Source organism: Microtus pennsylvanicus, chromosome 10, assembly GCF_037038515.1.
Source record: "Microtus pennsylvanicus isolate mMicPen1 chromosome 10, mMicPen1.hap1, whole genome shotgun sequence".
NCBI classification, from domain to species: Eukaryota; Metazoa; Chordata; class Mammalia; order Rodentia; family Cricetidae; genus Microtus; species Microtus pennsylvanicus.
Genome location: NC_134588.1, coordinates 87,749,488 through 87,764,664, shown reverse-complemented (window position 1 = coordinate 87,764,664; position 15,177 = coordinate 87,749,488). Strand labels below are relative to the sequence as shown.

The 15,177-nt window shown below is 48.6% G+C and overlaps 1 protein-coding gene across 17 annotated transcripts in view; it reads left to right on the top strand.

Moving 5' to 3' along the window:
- The window catches only part of Cacna1d (calcium voltage-gated channel subunit alpha1 D), a 302,791-nt gene that overhangs the window by 231,421 nt on the left and 56,193 nt on the right, over nucleotides 1-15,177 (top strand). For 16 of the 17 annotated variants that reach the window (XM_075988926.1, XM_075988927.1, XM_075988923.1 and 13 more), the window contains 10 exons: nucleotides 222-336; nucleotides 827-896; nucleotides 1,666-1,732; nucleotides 2,327-2,474; nucleotides 5,507-5,636; nucleotides 8,476-8,535; nucleotides 10,571-10,677; nucleotides 12,709-12,796; nucleotides 13,834-13,941; nucleotides 14,024-14,076. In XM_075988926.1, the coding sequence (XP_075845041.1) occupies nucleotides 222-336; nucleotides 827-896; nucleotides 1,666-1,732; nucleotides 2,327-2,474; nucleotides 5,507-5,636; nucleotides 8,476-8,535; nucleotides 10,571-10,677; nucleotides 12,709-12,796; nucleotides 13,834-13,941; nucleotides 14,024-14,076 (946 nt within the window). The remainder of the gene's footprint in view (nucleotides 1-221; nucleotides 337-826; nucleotides 897-1,665; nucleotides 1,733-2,326; nucleotides 2,475-5,506; nucleotides 5,637-8,475; nucleotides 8,536-10,570; nucleotides 10,678-12,708; nucleotides 12,797-13,833; nucleotides 13,942-14,023; nucleotides 14,077-15,177) is intronic. The other variant, XM_075988913.1, reaches the window with a different exon arrangement.

Here is a 15,177-nt window from a genome sequence, read left to right as displayed (position 1 = left end):
AAATGTGTGTTTCAGGGGGTCTCTGTGGATATCCAGGAGAATAGGTATCTGTGCTTTTCCCTTGTTTTTAAAGGTGGGATTTCACCAGGTTCTCCAGTTGTACTGAGTATCACTCTAGGGTCAGTCACCCACTCCCAGCCGTCACAAGCAGAGGGGTGTGACATTGCCATTATCAACTGCTGCAGTAAAAAACACGTTGTCCCTTAAGATTTTCAAATCAGATATCCTGCTGAACGTGTTCTTGGCCATTGCTGTAGACAACTTGGCTGACGCTGAAAGTTTGAACACTGCTCAGAAAGAAGAGGCTGAAGAAAAAGAAAGGAAAAAAATTGCCAGGTAATCCTGTTTGCACTGAGGCGTTTCCCAGAGGTGCTAGGAGCGCCCAGCCATGCTGCAAGGGGTGCTAGGGACTCAGCCATGCTTCCCAAGAGCTGAGGCGATTATGGGTGACCACGTGGTACCAGGTGAAGAGAAGGGACTCCTGGGTAGAAGCCAGGCGCGTGACTCTTATCCTCAGAGTGAAGAACAGAAGTCACGCATCTCTACACTTAAAGAATCCCTGCAGTGAGGTTTGGCGTCGTGAATTAAATGTTACGTCCAGTGCTGATTAGCTCTCGGCCGAGGATTTTAATAAGATGAGCTGTGGGATGGCTCCGTTGCATTCGATGAACAGGAAGCCCCGGGTGTGTGTTGCCCTACCGTCTTGTCATCAGTGTTTCCAGTTGAGTTCTGGTCCCTCTTCCGGTACTCTTGATTCAGGATCCTGGCTACCCCTTCAGTACACAGCAGTGTGGTTATTCGGTTTCTTGTGTCCTTTTCTCTGTAGAAAAGAAAGCCTCGAAAACAAAAAGAACAACAAACCTGAAGTGAACCAGATAGCCAACAGCGACAACAAGGTATGGTTTCCAAAATAACTTCTCTGTGTTTCAGAGTGATTCTGTACCACTCACACCGTGGAAGCATCCTTGAGTGGGACATTCCGCTGTGGAAAATACAGCCTACAGTATAGGAACTGAGGTTTCTGATTGAGTTAGAGAAGGAGCTGATTTGTCAACATTATACCATGGGATGTGGACATTCGAGCAGTTGGGCGACTTGTTTTGTTTTGAATTGCAACTACATGGTCAGATGTAACCCATGGTTGTGATTCTGTTAGTGTCTCCTTAGTGGGTGGTTCAGTCAGGGTTTTAGTAGACAACTGTTCCCAGACATGACCTTGGAGTCCAGGTGTGCTGAGAGGCTTCAAGGCTGCACTCTCAGCTTCATCACACTGATGAGAGCTCTGGACATTTCTGTGATGTATTTGTTCATCAAATTGATAAATCCTGAGTGGAGAGTTGCATATCAAACACTAGACTACCTCCATATATCACAGTCTAGCCGAGAGACAGGAATCTAGATATGGTTCTCACATGGTGTATGTGCCTGCACTGGCATAGCAAAAGGAGAGTTAGACACTGCCCACTATCTGGGACCCAAGCAGTGGCCTCTTTCCTGCTCTTGGGCCTTTTGACTGAAGCAGAATCTCCAACTGCTATCTCTGCACACGTATGCGTGCATGTGAGCACACATACACACAAACCCTCATATTGCCGAATGGTAGACCGGCCCTCTGACTTTGGCCCTTTGAAGCACATTAAGTCAGCATTCCCTCTCCCGTCCTAGGTTACAATTGATGATTATCAGGAGGAGACTGAAGATAAGGACCCTTACCCACCCTGTGATGTGCCAGGTATGTGGGGCAGAGAGGCCCAAAGGTTTGAAGATAGGGGACGAGGATTCCTCACACTGGGCTGCTGAGGCCACCAAGGCCATGGCCCCATTGTCTTAGAGAGCAGATTAGCTCTGTTTTTCCCCAAAGTCACAGGCAGCACAGATGGACCTAAATCCTGGGTTGCGGAAGAGGAAGAAGAGGGACAGATAGGCACAGCTCTTGCTGGAGAAATGGTTGTTGGGAGTCAAAGCCTGAGGACGAGCAATGCCTGTGACCGGAAATTCACAGACCTTCCAGCTAAAACTGAGCAAGGGGGTGGTGGGGAACCAGACAGATGTTGGGAGGATGGCAGGGACACTCTCACCAGTGTCTGTGGCCATACTGTGCCCTGGAGGATGTCTCCTTCACACGTTTCATAGCTCAGTGCACCAGATGTGGATGGGTGTTCCACCCATGTGCGTGCAGCCTGTACTCTGAAGGAAAGGGGAGGTTTCCGTTGCTGGAAGCAGTAGATATTGTCAGTGTGTAAGCCACGTTTTAAAGTGACGTTGAAAACAATAGTTCAGACCCATATGTAATCTTTCACACCTATAAAAACCATTCCATTTAAAGTAGGTGAAGAGGAAGAGGAGGAAGAGGAGGATGAGCCTGAGGTTCCTGCTGGTCCTCGTCCTCGCAGAATCTCAGAGTTGAACATGAAGGAGAAGATTGCACCCATCCCCGAAGGAAGCGCTTTCTTCATTCTTAGCAAGACCAACCCGTAAATACTTTCTTCCTAATTCCATCGCTGCCCCCTCTCTACAGTGACTCTTGAGGGTAGTGAGGGTGGAGTAAAGAAAAGTGGTTCACCGCCCCCCTCTGATCCTGAGTGTTCCTGAACCCCACAAGTTCCCCTCAACCCCTCCTCTCTTCCTTGCCTTAGACATTCATTTAACCTGAGGAAGTATCCTGTTCCCGTGGGGGTGTGACAGAGTCATGGAAGGAGCCTGCTCTAGAATCCCTACCCCCACCTCCCTGCACGGGAAGAGCCATAGGGCAATGTCTAGCTCTGTAAGGTGTTATGATGGGGTCCATAGCTCTCCTGATGTGTACACTGGCCACCTCTGGCACCCTTTCTTAACTAGTAGATCTTGTCTTTTTTTTTTCTGAGACAGGGTTTCTCTGTAGATTTGGAGCCTGGCCTGGAACTAGCTCTTGTAGACCAGGCTGGCCTCAAACTCACAGAGATCCACCTGCCTCTGCCTCCCGAGTGCGGGATTAAAAGAGTGCGTCACTGCCACCTGGCTGAATCTTGTCTTAATATGCTTTGTAGAATAAGAATTTGGTCTGCAGGTTCTGCACAGCATCTTCATGTTCAGATCCTTCTAGGTGATACCCCCCCCCCCCGATGAGTTTTATGGTATTGCTCACAGTGCTTTATAGGGTGTACACGTTTGACTCAGCACTATGAAAATGCTTAAAATAGCATTTCTCATATTAAAATGATAGGTGCTCCCCTGGGACATGGGGCTGACTCATAGACTGGGGGAGGAAGAAGTCTTGTTTACTAGCGGGTTTCTAGGTTTAAATCGTCTGGGGTTAAGTGGGCTGCCAGGGGAATAGGTAGCTCCTGGAAGGTTTCTAGAAGAATTGCCGAAGTTCTTGGCTGTCAGGAAGGAACACTGTGTGATTCACAGGCCCTGCTGAGACTCGGGTGGGAAGCAAGGCAGGCTCAAGTCCTTAAAACATTGACAGTTTCATGATCTTTACAAAATTAATTTGTTGCTGTTGTGTGTGAATGGAGGAGGGCACATGTGCCACCATGTGTAGAGTTGGAGGACAGCTTTACAGGTGTGGTTTTCTCTCCGCTTTGTGTTGGTTCTGGGGTTAAACTCAGGCTGTCAGACTTGCATGCAAAGTCTTTGCCTGCGCAGTTATCTGGCCCACCCTGATGATCTCTATACAGCTCCTCACTGAGCATCCTTTAAAAAGAAATCAACAGTGGTGCTGTTGGTGGTGCCTGTAGTGCGTGCGTGCGTGTGTGTGTGTGTGTGTGTGTGTGTAAGGAACGGGTTCATTTTCCCAGAAGACAAAAGTACCCTTGTCCTCATTGTCTTAGAACGTCTTCTCCAGGCCCAGCTACTACAGTGTGCAAACCTTCCAGGAAGTGCACAATGCCAAGTAAGCCAAGATGGGGGAGCTTGAAATGAGGGGTCACCATCATATAAAAGTGACTCAGTTTGGAAATTAAGTTATTTTTCCCAAGGGAAAAAGTAACTCTTCAGATCTGAATATTGAGAATAGGATGTTTTGACCCGGCCCCATGGCACCGCAGGGGAACAGGAGAAGTTCTGATGCTCTCCACGAGCCATCATGAAAGACCTGGTTCTGGGTTGAGAGACCCAGCTGCCCTGCTTGCTTCTCGGGGTTGCAGGATTCAGTGAGGAATCCATCACAGAGTGCAAAGAGAGCCTTGTGTGTGAGCAGACAATACAGCACTTCTGCTTCACCATGTAAGGAGTACCTGTGGATCAGTACTGAATTATAAATAGGACATTGATGGGCCAGTGAGAGGGCTCAGTGGGTAAAGGTGCTTGCTGCTAATTCTGAGGACCTGAGTTTGATCCGTTCATATCCATATGAAAGGAGAGAACTGACTCCCAAAAATTATCTTTTGAACTTCGCATGCATACTATGGGATCTGTGCCTCCCCACCACACACACACACGCACACACACACATGAAGAGGGGAGAGGGAGGTGAGAAGAGAGTGAGAATAGGCAGAAGTAATAAAGTATTCTAAAAATAGGACATTTATGACAAAATTTTCAGACAGCAAGAGACTTCAACTCTCTCTTGTTGCAGGTCATATTTGCAAGACAATTCCTTTGTGGATAAAGAAGGGAATGTGTTCTATTCTTTGTGTTAAAATAAAAACTTGGGGCCAGTTAATTCGACAGTTTAGTAGAGCAACCGTCAGACAGAAGCCATCCCATAAACTGTGTCCTGCAGTGTGGAGATGTCATCATGGACAGACTCCAAAGTGAGGGAGCGACCCCTTGTCTGGCCACAGCACTGCCTGGGCCATACTTGAGCATGGGCTGATCATTTGGCGGCCCATGATTGACCCGAGACTCAGCGTCTGTTGCAGGAATGTCTTCCTATGCTAGGCCTCCAGTTAGTTTGCAACTAACTAAGTTGGGTTGTAGTTTGTTGTGTAGTTTACTCAAGGAACTTAATTTGGCCCAGTCTTCTTTCATAAGTCAGGCTTTATGCTGTGGTAGAAAAAAAATTGGTGGTAGAAATGCCTGGATTTGAAATCTACCTTGGTCCTTACTAGCTTCATTACATTAACATATCCTTCATATCTATAAACCTCAGTTTTCTCATATTTTTATGTGTATGATTGTTTTGCTTGCATTATGTCTTTGTGCCATATGTATGCAGTGCCCACAGAGGCCAGAAGAGGGCATTTTGGGACTGGAGTTACAGAGGTTGTGAGTCCCCATGCAGATGCTGGTAACTGAACCCAGGTCCTCTGGAAGAGCAGCCAGTGCTTTTAACCACCGAGCCACCCCTCTGTCCCCAGGCCCGCCTTTCATCTTTTGGAGGACAGTAACCCCATGTGTAAGGATTTGATGAAATGGTCTCTGTGGAACTCCCAGCCCCAAATTGTTCACACCACAGGCTAGCTATAGGCTTTGTGGGACTAATGGTGGGCCAGCCCCCTCCTGGTTCTCCTCTAAGAAGCCCTGCAGCCTGGAGGAGCCCTGCAGGCTCAGGCCTACATTGATGTGGTGCCTTTCTCGACAGGATCCGTGTGGGCTGCCACAAGCTCATTAACCACCACATCTTCACCAACCTTATCCTGGTCTTCATCATGCTGAGCAGTGCCGCCCTTGCAGCCGAGGATCCCATCCGCAGCCACTCATTCCGGAACACTGTAAGCCTCTGAGAGGGGAGATGTGGGTGGGACTGCCCTGGGGGTCAGCTCCAGCCTGGTTATGTCAGGGGCCATCCAGGATGGGGCCCAAGCATGGGAGTCTGGGGCTAGGGCTTCTCAGTAGGTGTGCCGAGGGCTTGCTTTCTCAGGACAAAGCTGGCGGAGATGCTGATTTATTTAGAAGCCTCTGCCGTACTGCCAGTGTCTTCAGGGACCTCTTTGCTCCTTTTTCCTTACACTGGAGTTTCTCTTTCCCCATCAGAGGCATGGTGATGACTCCTTAGAGGTTTAGGTCTAAGGGGAGAAGGTGAACTTGAGTCCCAGCATGCCATAGGTCAGAGACCTCTGCCCTTAGGCTAGTGAAAAGAATTCCTTCTCTCGTGGAAATTACATGAGGTTGCTCAGCTACTCTGCTGGTGAGAAGCATGGGTCAGGAGAAGATGGGGGCACGTTGAAAGGGGCAACAGGTGAGGGTTAAATTTTCAATTCTTTACCCAGTGTTGTAGCTTACAGATGGGGCCATGGTACATCCACGTTAGAGCATACCTGTTTCTAAATTAGTGTTTGCTTCAGGCTCTCTTTCTTAGTGGTTTATATAACTCAGTCCTGAAGAAACTCCAGAGACATATTCAGATAACTATGAGCCTGTCTAGTAACCGCCAAGGCGCTGCCCAGGAGAGGCAGCGGGAGCTCAAGGCTGTCACAGCTGCCTGTCTCCTCTGCACATCAGCTCAAGAGAGATTTTGGGATTAAGACACACTGACCCATCAGTGCCCCCGGCTTTGCCTTGATAATCACACCCTCATACTGTAGCTCCCGGTTTCAAGTTCCTGTCAGGAGACAATGACTAGGACTTTCCCCTGAGGCTCAGGAGGAGTCCGTATCAAGACGAAGGCACCGAGTCCGCCTCAGTCCACCCTGACAGACACGGCTTTGATTTAGAGATTCTGAAGGCTAGCTTCATTGCGCATTCCATTGGACAGAGCACCCCTCTGTTGTGGAGTTCCATCAGGAAAATGAAGCATGAGGCAGAAAATGTGTTTAGAGACAAATCATGTTATCACAGGTCAGGAGCCAGTCCAGGCTCAGGGTCCACGAGGAATGATTTATGTTTCTTCTTATCATAGTCTTTTCCCCATGCATCAATGACTTGTTTTCCTATCTTCTTAGACAGGTGTGTGTGAGTGTGTGTGTGTGTGTGTGTGTGTGTGTGTGTGTACACACACGCACACTGCTGTTACATCACTGCAGTGTTTCATTTGAACAGTAGCTTAGTTTTTAGTGGCAAGGGAAAGAGAGGCTGTGTGAAGAAAGTCCTTCAGCCTAAGACCTTAGATTCGCCCTGAGTGTCACAGAAGTGTGACGGCCAGGTCCTTTCAGTAACAGAGGAGGGAATGAGGAAAAGGTGGTTGGGACCTGATAATCAGCTTGACACAGAAGTCCTCTAGCGATGTCTCGGAGCCCAGAAATGGACTCTCCGACTTCCGTAGAAAATGGGAAGAGGCAGTGTGTGCTGCAGTGGTGGCTTCAACAGAGGAGACATAATGAGAAGAGTAAACCTAACTGGTCTCTCCAGTCCTCCCAACACTGATATCTTCAGTTCTTAAAGCTGTAGATGGACTGGCAAGATAGAGCAGCAGGTGAAGGCACTGGCCACCATGCCTGACCACCTGAGCCAAGTCCCTGGGACTCACAGTCAGAGGAGAAAAGTGATAGCTAAAAGTTGTCCTCTCACCTCCACGGGTGGGTGGATGGATGGATGGATGGATGGATGGATGGATGGATGGATGGATGGATGGATGGAGGATGGATATAGACAGATAGACAGACATGCAATAAAGCCATTTCCATGAGATCAGCACACAGTACAGTCTTGTGTACTGGCAGCCTTGGCTGTCATCTTTCTATTTGAGAGTCATAGTGTCCGCAGCACACCGAGTAACTCTGTTGGAGCAGTCAGACTTCACTTGACCTGCCTCTGAACCCTGAAGGATCAGGAGCTCAGAAGACTCACAGATACTAGGTGGGATTCAGGGATGCTGGTAGAGTAGCCTATACCAAACATTGAAACTCAAGGTCAGTCTATTCTTTCTATGGGCCCAGAAAGGCAAGGACCAGTCTTGGGAGAAAACAGCGTTGGGTATGGAATGTGGCAGGAGGAAGGCACTGAATACAAACCCTACCTCACAAACTCAACCATTCTGGCGTATGAGGGTGGGGTGGGCAAATCACATGATAACTAAATCGTCCTGGGCCCACAGGGACACATGAAACTTTTTGACTCGATTTTATGCCATTAGTATCTTGTTATTTATATTTTGAATTTTTAAAATATTAGCCTTTATGGTGCAGGGAACGGATCCCAGGCCTCACTCTAGGGTAGCAAGAGCATCTCGCACTAGGCTGCACCCTCAGCCGCACCAGCCTTTCTCCACTAATCTGGAGCACAGCTAGATGGAAGCTTCTTTCTCTCAGCCACATTCACAGCTCACAGACAGGTGTAGGATTCTCAATTACCAGGGGCTGTGAACACTAGTAGTTCACCCAGAGGGAAGGCTATGGACACAGGACTTTGAGAAACCGGCCCCTGTGGGCCAGGATAGGAGAAGCCAGTCGGCCTGAGCAGGTAAAGGAAGTGAGGCCCCAACATTCCCTGGTGGTCACAAAGAGGAGCCCTGCATGGGTGAGGTGGGCCCTTCGTGTGTCTCAGCCCTCCTGAGGATGGTCCTACCTGGGAGAAGGGTCTCTGGCCACAAGTGGGGGGTTCTGCCCATGGGCAGTGATCTGCCGCAGCTTACCGGGGTGCCTTGTTCTGATTGCCACGTGTTGTGCCTTGCAGATTCTGGGTTACTTTGACTATGCTTTCACAGCCATCTTTACGGTTGAAATCCTGTTAAAGGTAACGCATTTCCCTTGACCCCCTCTGCTAATGCAGCCACCGCAGTAACGGTCGCATTCTTCGCTTCCCTTCCAGGTGCTAGGCTATGCAGACTATGTCTTCACTGGTACTTTTGCATTTGAGATCATTTTGAAGGTAACGGGCCAGGCAGCTGTGTGATGCGGCCCGCTCCTGTGGAAGGCACAGGAGAGATGCGTGAAGTGCTTTCAACTTTTTTTTGCTCTTCTGTGGTGAAGCTCAACTTTTTTTTTAACTATAGGATATTTTTCCTGTGACCATACCAATGTGTTTTTGCAGTTTTTCTTTTAGCTTTGAGTGCATGCAGGAGCTTCTTTGGCTTCTCATTTCTAGTTGGAATTATATTTTTGTTCCTTTAAAAAAAAGTCCTCTGAAATTTGTTCACTACCAGTGGACATAGGACTCTGTGTGAGCTTCCCTTTCCCCTTCCTGACATCAGGTAAGAGGAAACGCACACATGCTGTGGCAGGAGCCACCCTCTCCTTGCTCCTGGGACTGCAGTGTGGTCCCTGTGTTCTTAAATAGGAGCACACTATTTGCTTGCAACAGGTCTTGCAAGATAAGTTGGGTCTACTTGTGTGGAGATGTCCTGTATCTGTTGCAGTGGGATGGGCTTACATCTGCACAAACCAGCGGTGTATCTGAATGTACTGCCCATGCATGCCCTAACAGGTGACATCATCGTGTGTCCTCTGTCCCGACTGTGAGCACTCCAGGGGGAAGTTCCTTTTTAGATGATCAGAGGTCTGGAGGCACAGCTAAGAGCCTCCAGGAGTTGGGCTTTCTGATTCGATTGTTACAGCCAACTCCTCATGGGAAGAAGCTGAGAAATGAAGCATTTTTAACATAGTTGTCTTTAAAGTATTTGGAAGTTTCTGTGTGTGCACCTTAAAAAAAATGTACTTTATGTTGGGCCTGGGGATGCGGGCTCCTCACAAGATCTTCTGCTGAGGAAACCTCTATTAAGGTGGGCAGGGAGCATCCCCTGTGTCACTGATGATGAGTTCAGAACCACCCACCCAAATATGTTCAGTTCTGTTTCAAATCTTAGAGAACTTGGAGTTTTCTTACCTGAAGGTAAGCCAGTATTTTCAGGTTTAGTCCTCCCTTCATCATGGTGGAGCAGTGGCCAAGGCTCATAGCCCTGCGGTAAGGTCTGTGGTGCAAAGAACACAGGACCCCACCCCAGGTCCTTGTTTTTGCCTTTTGCTGCCTCTCCCTTACGCTGAACGAAGAAGCCTTATTCCACAGGCGACCTGAGGTTCTGTTTACCATCTGCCTTTCTGAGTTGTCAGATGAGCACTCAGTCATGGGCTTTGGGCCAGATAAAATCCTGGTTAACACTGTATCTTCCCACCTGGAGAACTTGCCCTTTGAGGTCTTCCTGTTGCCAGCAGAAACCACACCAGAGCGCCCACTCTGTTTGTTCACTGCTTAATGTGCAAACGAACCTGGCACTTAGTTGTAGCATCATCCAGCCACCTCCTTGCTACACCTGATATTACCGAGTCTCTTGTCTTGGGAGACACGAGGGACTGAAAAATCATTAAAACTGGAACAACTAAGTTAAGGGGGAAAGGACCCCAGGAGTCCAGGAGCCCGATGCTGCCTCCAGCTCCCGCTGAGGGGGTTTAATGAAGACAATATGTGCTCCATGACCTTAGAGAGGCTAGGCCAGCCCTGGATAGGTAAGCTCAGCTTGGCATTCTCATAGCCACATGCAGTCTGTCCTAGGCAGGCTCTTTGCACGTGCCGAAGCTGTATTCTTACTTGAATTCTCTCACTGGACGGCTACCCCTTTCCATTCTTTTGTAACCTACTTTGAAGTAGGTCTCACAGTCACTCAGTCCTGTTGTGTTTGTCTTCCTTGTGGGCAGTCATTAACAGGGTTGTGCTCCTGTCAAGATTTTGTGAAGAGCCCAGGTTTTTTTTTTTTTTTTTTTTTTTTTTTTGTTTAGTGGTTTTGGACCCTGGAGGGGAGGAGGAGGAAGTAAATGGTGCATGATTCTGTTTACAGATGACCACTTTCGGAGCTTTCTTACATAAAGGGGCTTTCTGCAGGAACTACTTCAATCTGCTGGACATGCTGGTTGTTGGAGTGTCTCTGGTGTCATTTGGGATTCAGTAAGTATTCAGAAGGACTTGAACCTAATTCATTCAAGCTGGATGCCGTCTGACGACTCCAGCCAGGATGGTTTACCTTGCCCCGCGTCAGAAAGCGCTGGGGACATTCCTGCTTTCCTGCTTCTGTCTCCTTCTGCGTCCGTTTGTCTTGTACCTACTGCTAGGTTGAGTTTATTGTTTCTGTGAAACTGGCTTGCATCAGCAGATGAAAAACACCTCTACTAGGAGAGAGCAAACTGGGTTCTCCTCAGGCCTGGTCCGAAACTCGGGGGTCTCCTCTCTGGGTGGCAGTTTTCTTTCAGTGCAAGAAGAACTTGGCCTTGGCGAGCTCTTGGGACCCCTTCCACTTCCTGTGTTTGCAGGATACATAGCTGAGATAACCTTTGGGGGCAGCTAAGAGTTTCTGGTGGGGCTGAGCGCTGCCTTTTTACCCTATGTAGTCCCTGGGGCCATCAACCATGGTTGCAGCTTCTGCGACCTCACTTAAGCCTCCTGCTGGCCTATGAGCAATCTCTGCTCTGGCCCTGCTTGCTAGTACCCCAGTGTGAGCACACATGCACATAATAAGTCCCATAGCTAAAGGGAACTGGAGAGGACTATGCGCAAGGCACAGTGAAAGCTCTGATCTAGACCACTCTGTGGGAAGAAGGATGGTTTATTTGAGCATCGATGGCTGGGCTGCCTCTGGGGTGGGGCAGAGAACAGTGACTGGAAGGAAGAGCCAGCCTTGTCAGTTTTCTGAGAATAGGTAGTGGCAGGAGAAGGGGTGTCGGCCAGAACGGCCTGAGAATTAGCCGGTGGGGCTTGGTCTGCTGCAGGCTGTTTGGGTTAACCAGGAGCCCTCTGCACGAGGTAGTTGACCATTGGGGCAGATAAAGGAAGTAATGGCTTTTCTTGACAAATAGAAACCCAACTTCTGAGGAATGCTAAGTTTAGGTTATGTTTCCTAAGTTAACCTAAGTTTAGTTAACTTAAGTTTCCTTCTGCTTAGCCGGTCAACGTACAGCGTGAGATGAGCCCAGGCTGCCAGTGAGGACATTGTCAGCAGCACTGCTATTCTGAGGCCCACTTTGGCCCTAACAAGAACCAAGGATTCCGGCCTAGAATGGTCATCCTTGTTGTCGCTGCAGCTGCTGCCTGGGGAAGAAGTTCTGGATTCATTTCCCAGCTGAACCTTCGATCTAATCCTTTCACAGTTCTCACCAACACTCAAGCTGTCCCTGCTCTTCCCAGCTTTTCCTCTTGCACACTTCCTCCCTAGCCGGTGCTGCAGCCACACCCAACTGATTAACTCAAACAGCCCGCAACAGATCAAAGCCCTCATGTTAACTCTCAGGCTGTCTGGGCCTCACCACGACCTGCTCCCCTCATGCCAACTCTCAGGCTGTCTGGGCCTCACCACGACTTGCTCCCCTCATGCCAACTCTCAAGCTGTCTGTGTCTCACCACTACCTGTTGTTCCCCTCATGCTAACAGGCTGTCTGGGCCTCACCACAACCTGTTCCCATACAACTGATGAGGCTCTTCCTGCCACCTGATGCAACCTCACTGTGAGGCCTTCCCAGCTGCCCCTAAGGTCATGCCCTCCTTCCCTTCCTTGGAGGAGAACACCGTTTACCCCCGACCCCGGGATTTGCGCTGCTTAGGGGGTGCTGCCCATCTCTCCTACCAGATTTAATGCCCTAGCATAGGTCCCCAAACTTAAACACTGAAATCTAAATGTCAGGAGACTAGTGTTTACATCAAAATAATGAGGTCAGTTCCTAAATGCCTCTGTGAAGACAAGCTGTATGCCTGATGTGGGGCCACTGTCGGGGCCCCTGAGCTCCCTCAGGAGCAGGAGGCAAGAGGCCTGCTTGGTGGCAGAAAGGAGCAGAACTGACTGAAGTCCTGAAGAGGGACCAGCTCAACTCCACATGGTTATGTAATGTCATTAAAGAGATGGCCACATGATGTCACTGATGTCCAGGCTCCCATCCTGCCCTGCGACATGCCGTTTACTTTCTTACCTTTACCTCTGTCCTCCCTCAGATCCAGCGCCATCTCCGTTGTGAAGATTCTCAGGGTCCTGAGGGTCTTGAGGCCCCTCAGAGCAATCAACAGAGCAAAAGGACTTAAGGTATTGACCCCTCTCTTGAGTGAGGCTAGCGTGGGTTGGGGATGCCTGCAGTTACTAACTGTTCTAGTCTGGAGATGATGAGCTGAGGCTCAAAGTGGGGCCTTTCCACCAAAAAAAGCTGCCTCTGCCTAGTGCTGTCATTGTGAAAACAAAATCTGGCTCAGCAGGTAGGAGCACTTGCTGCTCAAGCACTAGGACCTGAGTTCAGATCCCCAGATCTATTAAAAAGCCATGCATGTAACCCCAGTGCTGCATGTGCAGTGGCTGAGACAGCAAGGGGCTTCCTGGTGGCTGTCGTAGCTCTGAGTTCCGTGAAAGACCCTGTATCGAGAATATAAAGTGGTGGCTGATACAGCAGGACATGCACTGTCCTTTTCTACTGTCTTCCATGAACAGGCATGCACATGGGGACATGGATCCACATACATCCACACAGCAAAATTACTTTCATTTTATTAATGGGAGATATTGGTCATTGCAATTACAATAATTGTTACTCCTTTATCAATAGCATCTCTCCATGTTTATTTTAAGTTGTACATCATTCTCCTATGGGTTATACAGTAGGCTAAAGGGTTGACGCCTCTGTGAGGTCTTTCGAGGATAGGCGTCTTGTGTACCTACGTGCAGGTGGTGTTTCTTTCAGTTAAACCAACTTCTTTGGAGGAAACCCAAGAAAAGGCACAAAAAAAGTGTGCTTGGACCAGGCATTGGCTCAGTGGGTTAAGGCACCAAGCCTGATAACTGAGTTCAGTTCCTGGAACTGAACAAGGAGAGAACCAGCTCATATCTGTTGTCTTCCACATACACACGTGCATGTACATACATATAATAACTAAATTTAATAAAAATAAAAGCACACATTGTATTGACAATACTCATCAGTGGGCAGCCAGGAAAGCCAGGTATACGGTTGGAACAGTTAGATACTCATATCGGGAGGCACCCAAGCGTAGAAGCCGCCTGGCGTTGACTTATGACTAAATCAGGAAGGAGGGGTAGCAGCCTTCCATGCTCTCTTTGTTCTCTCTCCCCAGCACGTTGTCCAGTGTGTCTTTGTGGCCATCAGAACCATCGGCAACATCATGATTGTCACCACCTTGCTCCAGTTCATGTTTGCATGCATTGGGGTCCAGTTGTTCAAGGTAGGGGGACCCTTCACCTGGGGCTGGGATTGGTTTCTATAAGAAGAGCCCTCCGTTGACCCTCCGTCTGCTTTGTATTTAGGGGAAATTCTACCGCTGCACAGACGAGGCCAAAAGTAACCCAGAAGAATGCAGGTGGGTATCCCGAGGGCAGGCTGGGGAAGCTGGAGGAAGAAATAGAGTCACTCACGTTAGCACTTCAGGGGTTTGGGTCCGGGAACGAGAGGCCTGCCCACTCTGCTCATGCCTGCCAGGATGGTGATCTTTTACTTTGTTTCTGTTCCCAAGTCCTGGCGCAATTCAAGTGACGTGAAATTACAGTGTAGTCACGTTTGAGAGCCAGCACCTCTCTTAAGGTTTAAAACATTTTTATCACCCCAAAAAATGAGTAGATGACTCTAGCTGTTCAGTATAGATCTTATAAACTGGGGGAAGAAATCCTGAAATAGCAGTGACCAGGGGTCCCCAGTGTCTTCCCTGCTATCCGATTGGACTTTGGATGGTGTTCTCCCAAGCCAGACTTGCAGCTCGGTTCCCAGTGTTCAGGAGTGGGCTACCCTGTTCTACAAGGCTTGGAAGACGTCTTTGCTCCTATTCCTGTTGCCCATATTTTGGACATATTTCTGTTCACAATGGCCAGCAATGGAGAAACAGCAAGAAATGTTCACACCTTATACTCTAAGATGTTCAGTAAATACAGAATATTCTCAGTCCATGCATACACTGCCCAGAGTTTGAGACTACAGAAAATCTGTGTCCCTGTATGCATTGGCTCGGGTTTCCTTGAACAATTGATGTGACTATGGGGCATCAGATATAATTTTCCTATGACAACATATGGCTCAAGAGATGCTGTTAGCCTGGACTGAGGGATGCAGAACACCGCCCCCTCACCAAGCTGATCAACGCAGCCATGGGGTCCTGTTGTGGGCCCCTCCCTCAGCTGCCTGTCGCTGTGAAGTAACAGCAGTAGGCTTTACCTTGTGGCTTCCTCCCACAAGCACAGTTCTGTAAGAAGTGGTGTGTGACGTTGATTACAGAATTCTTTTGGAAAGAAAATTGAGGATATCAATGGTATGAGAGGGATGAGATTTGTTGAAACTAAAATGTGTATAAGCGTATACATTGGCTTGCTTCTCAATACTTTGTGGCCAAAGTATTGGTTCATGTACAGTATTTCTAGACTCTCTTATGTGAGAAGCATTGACTGTTGGGTCATGTCTGACTGCTAACAGG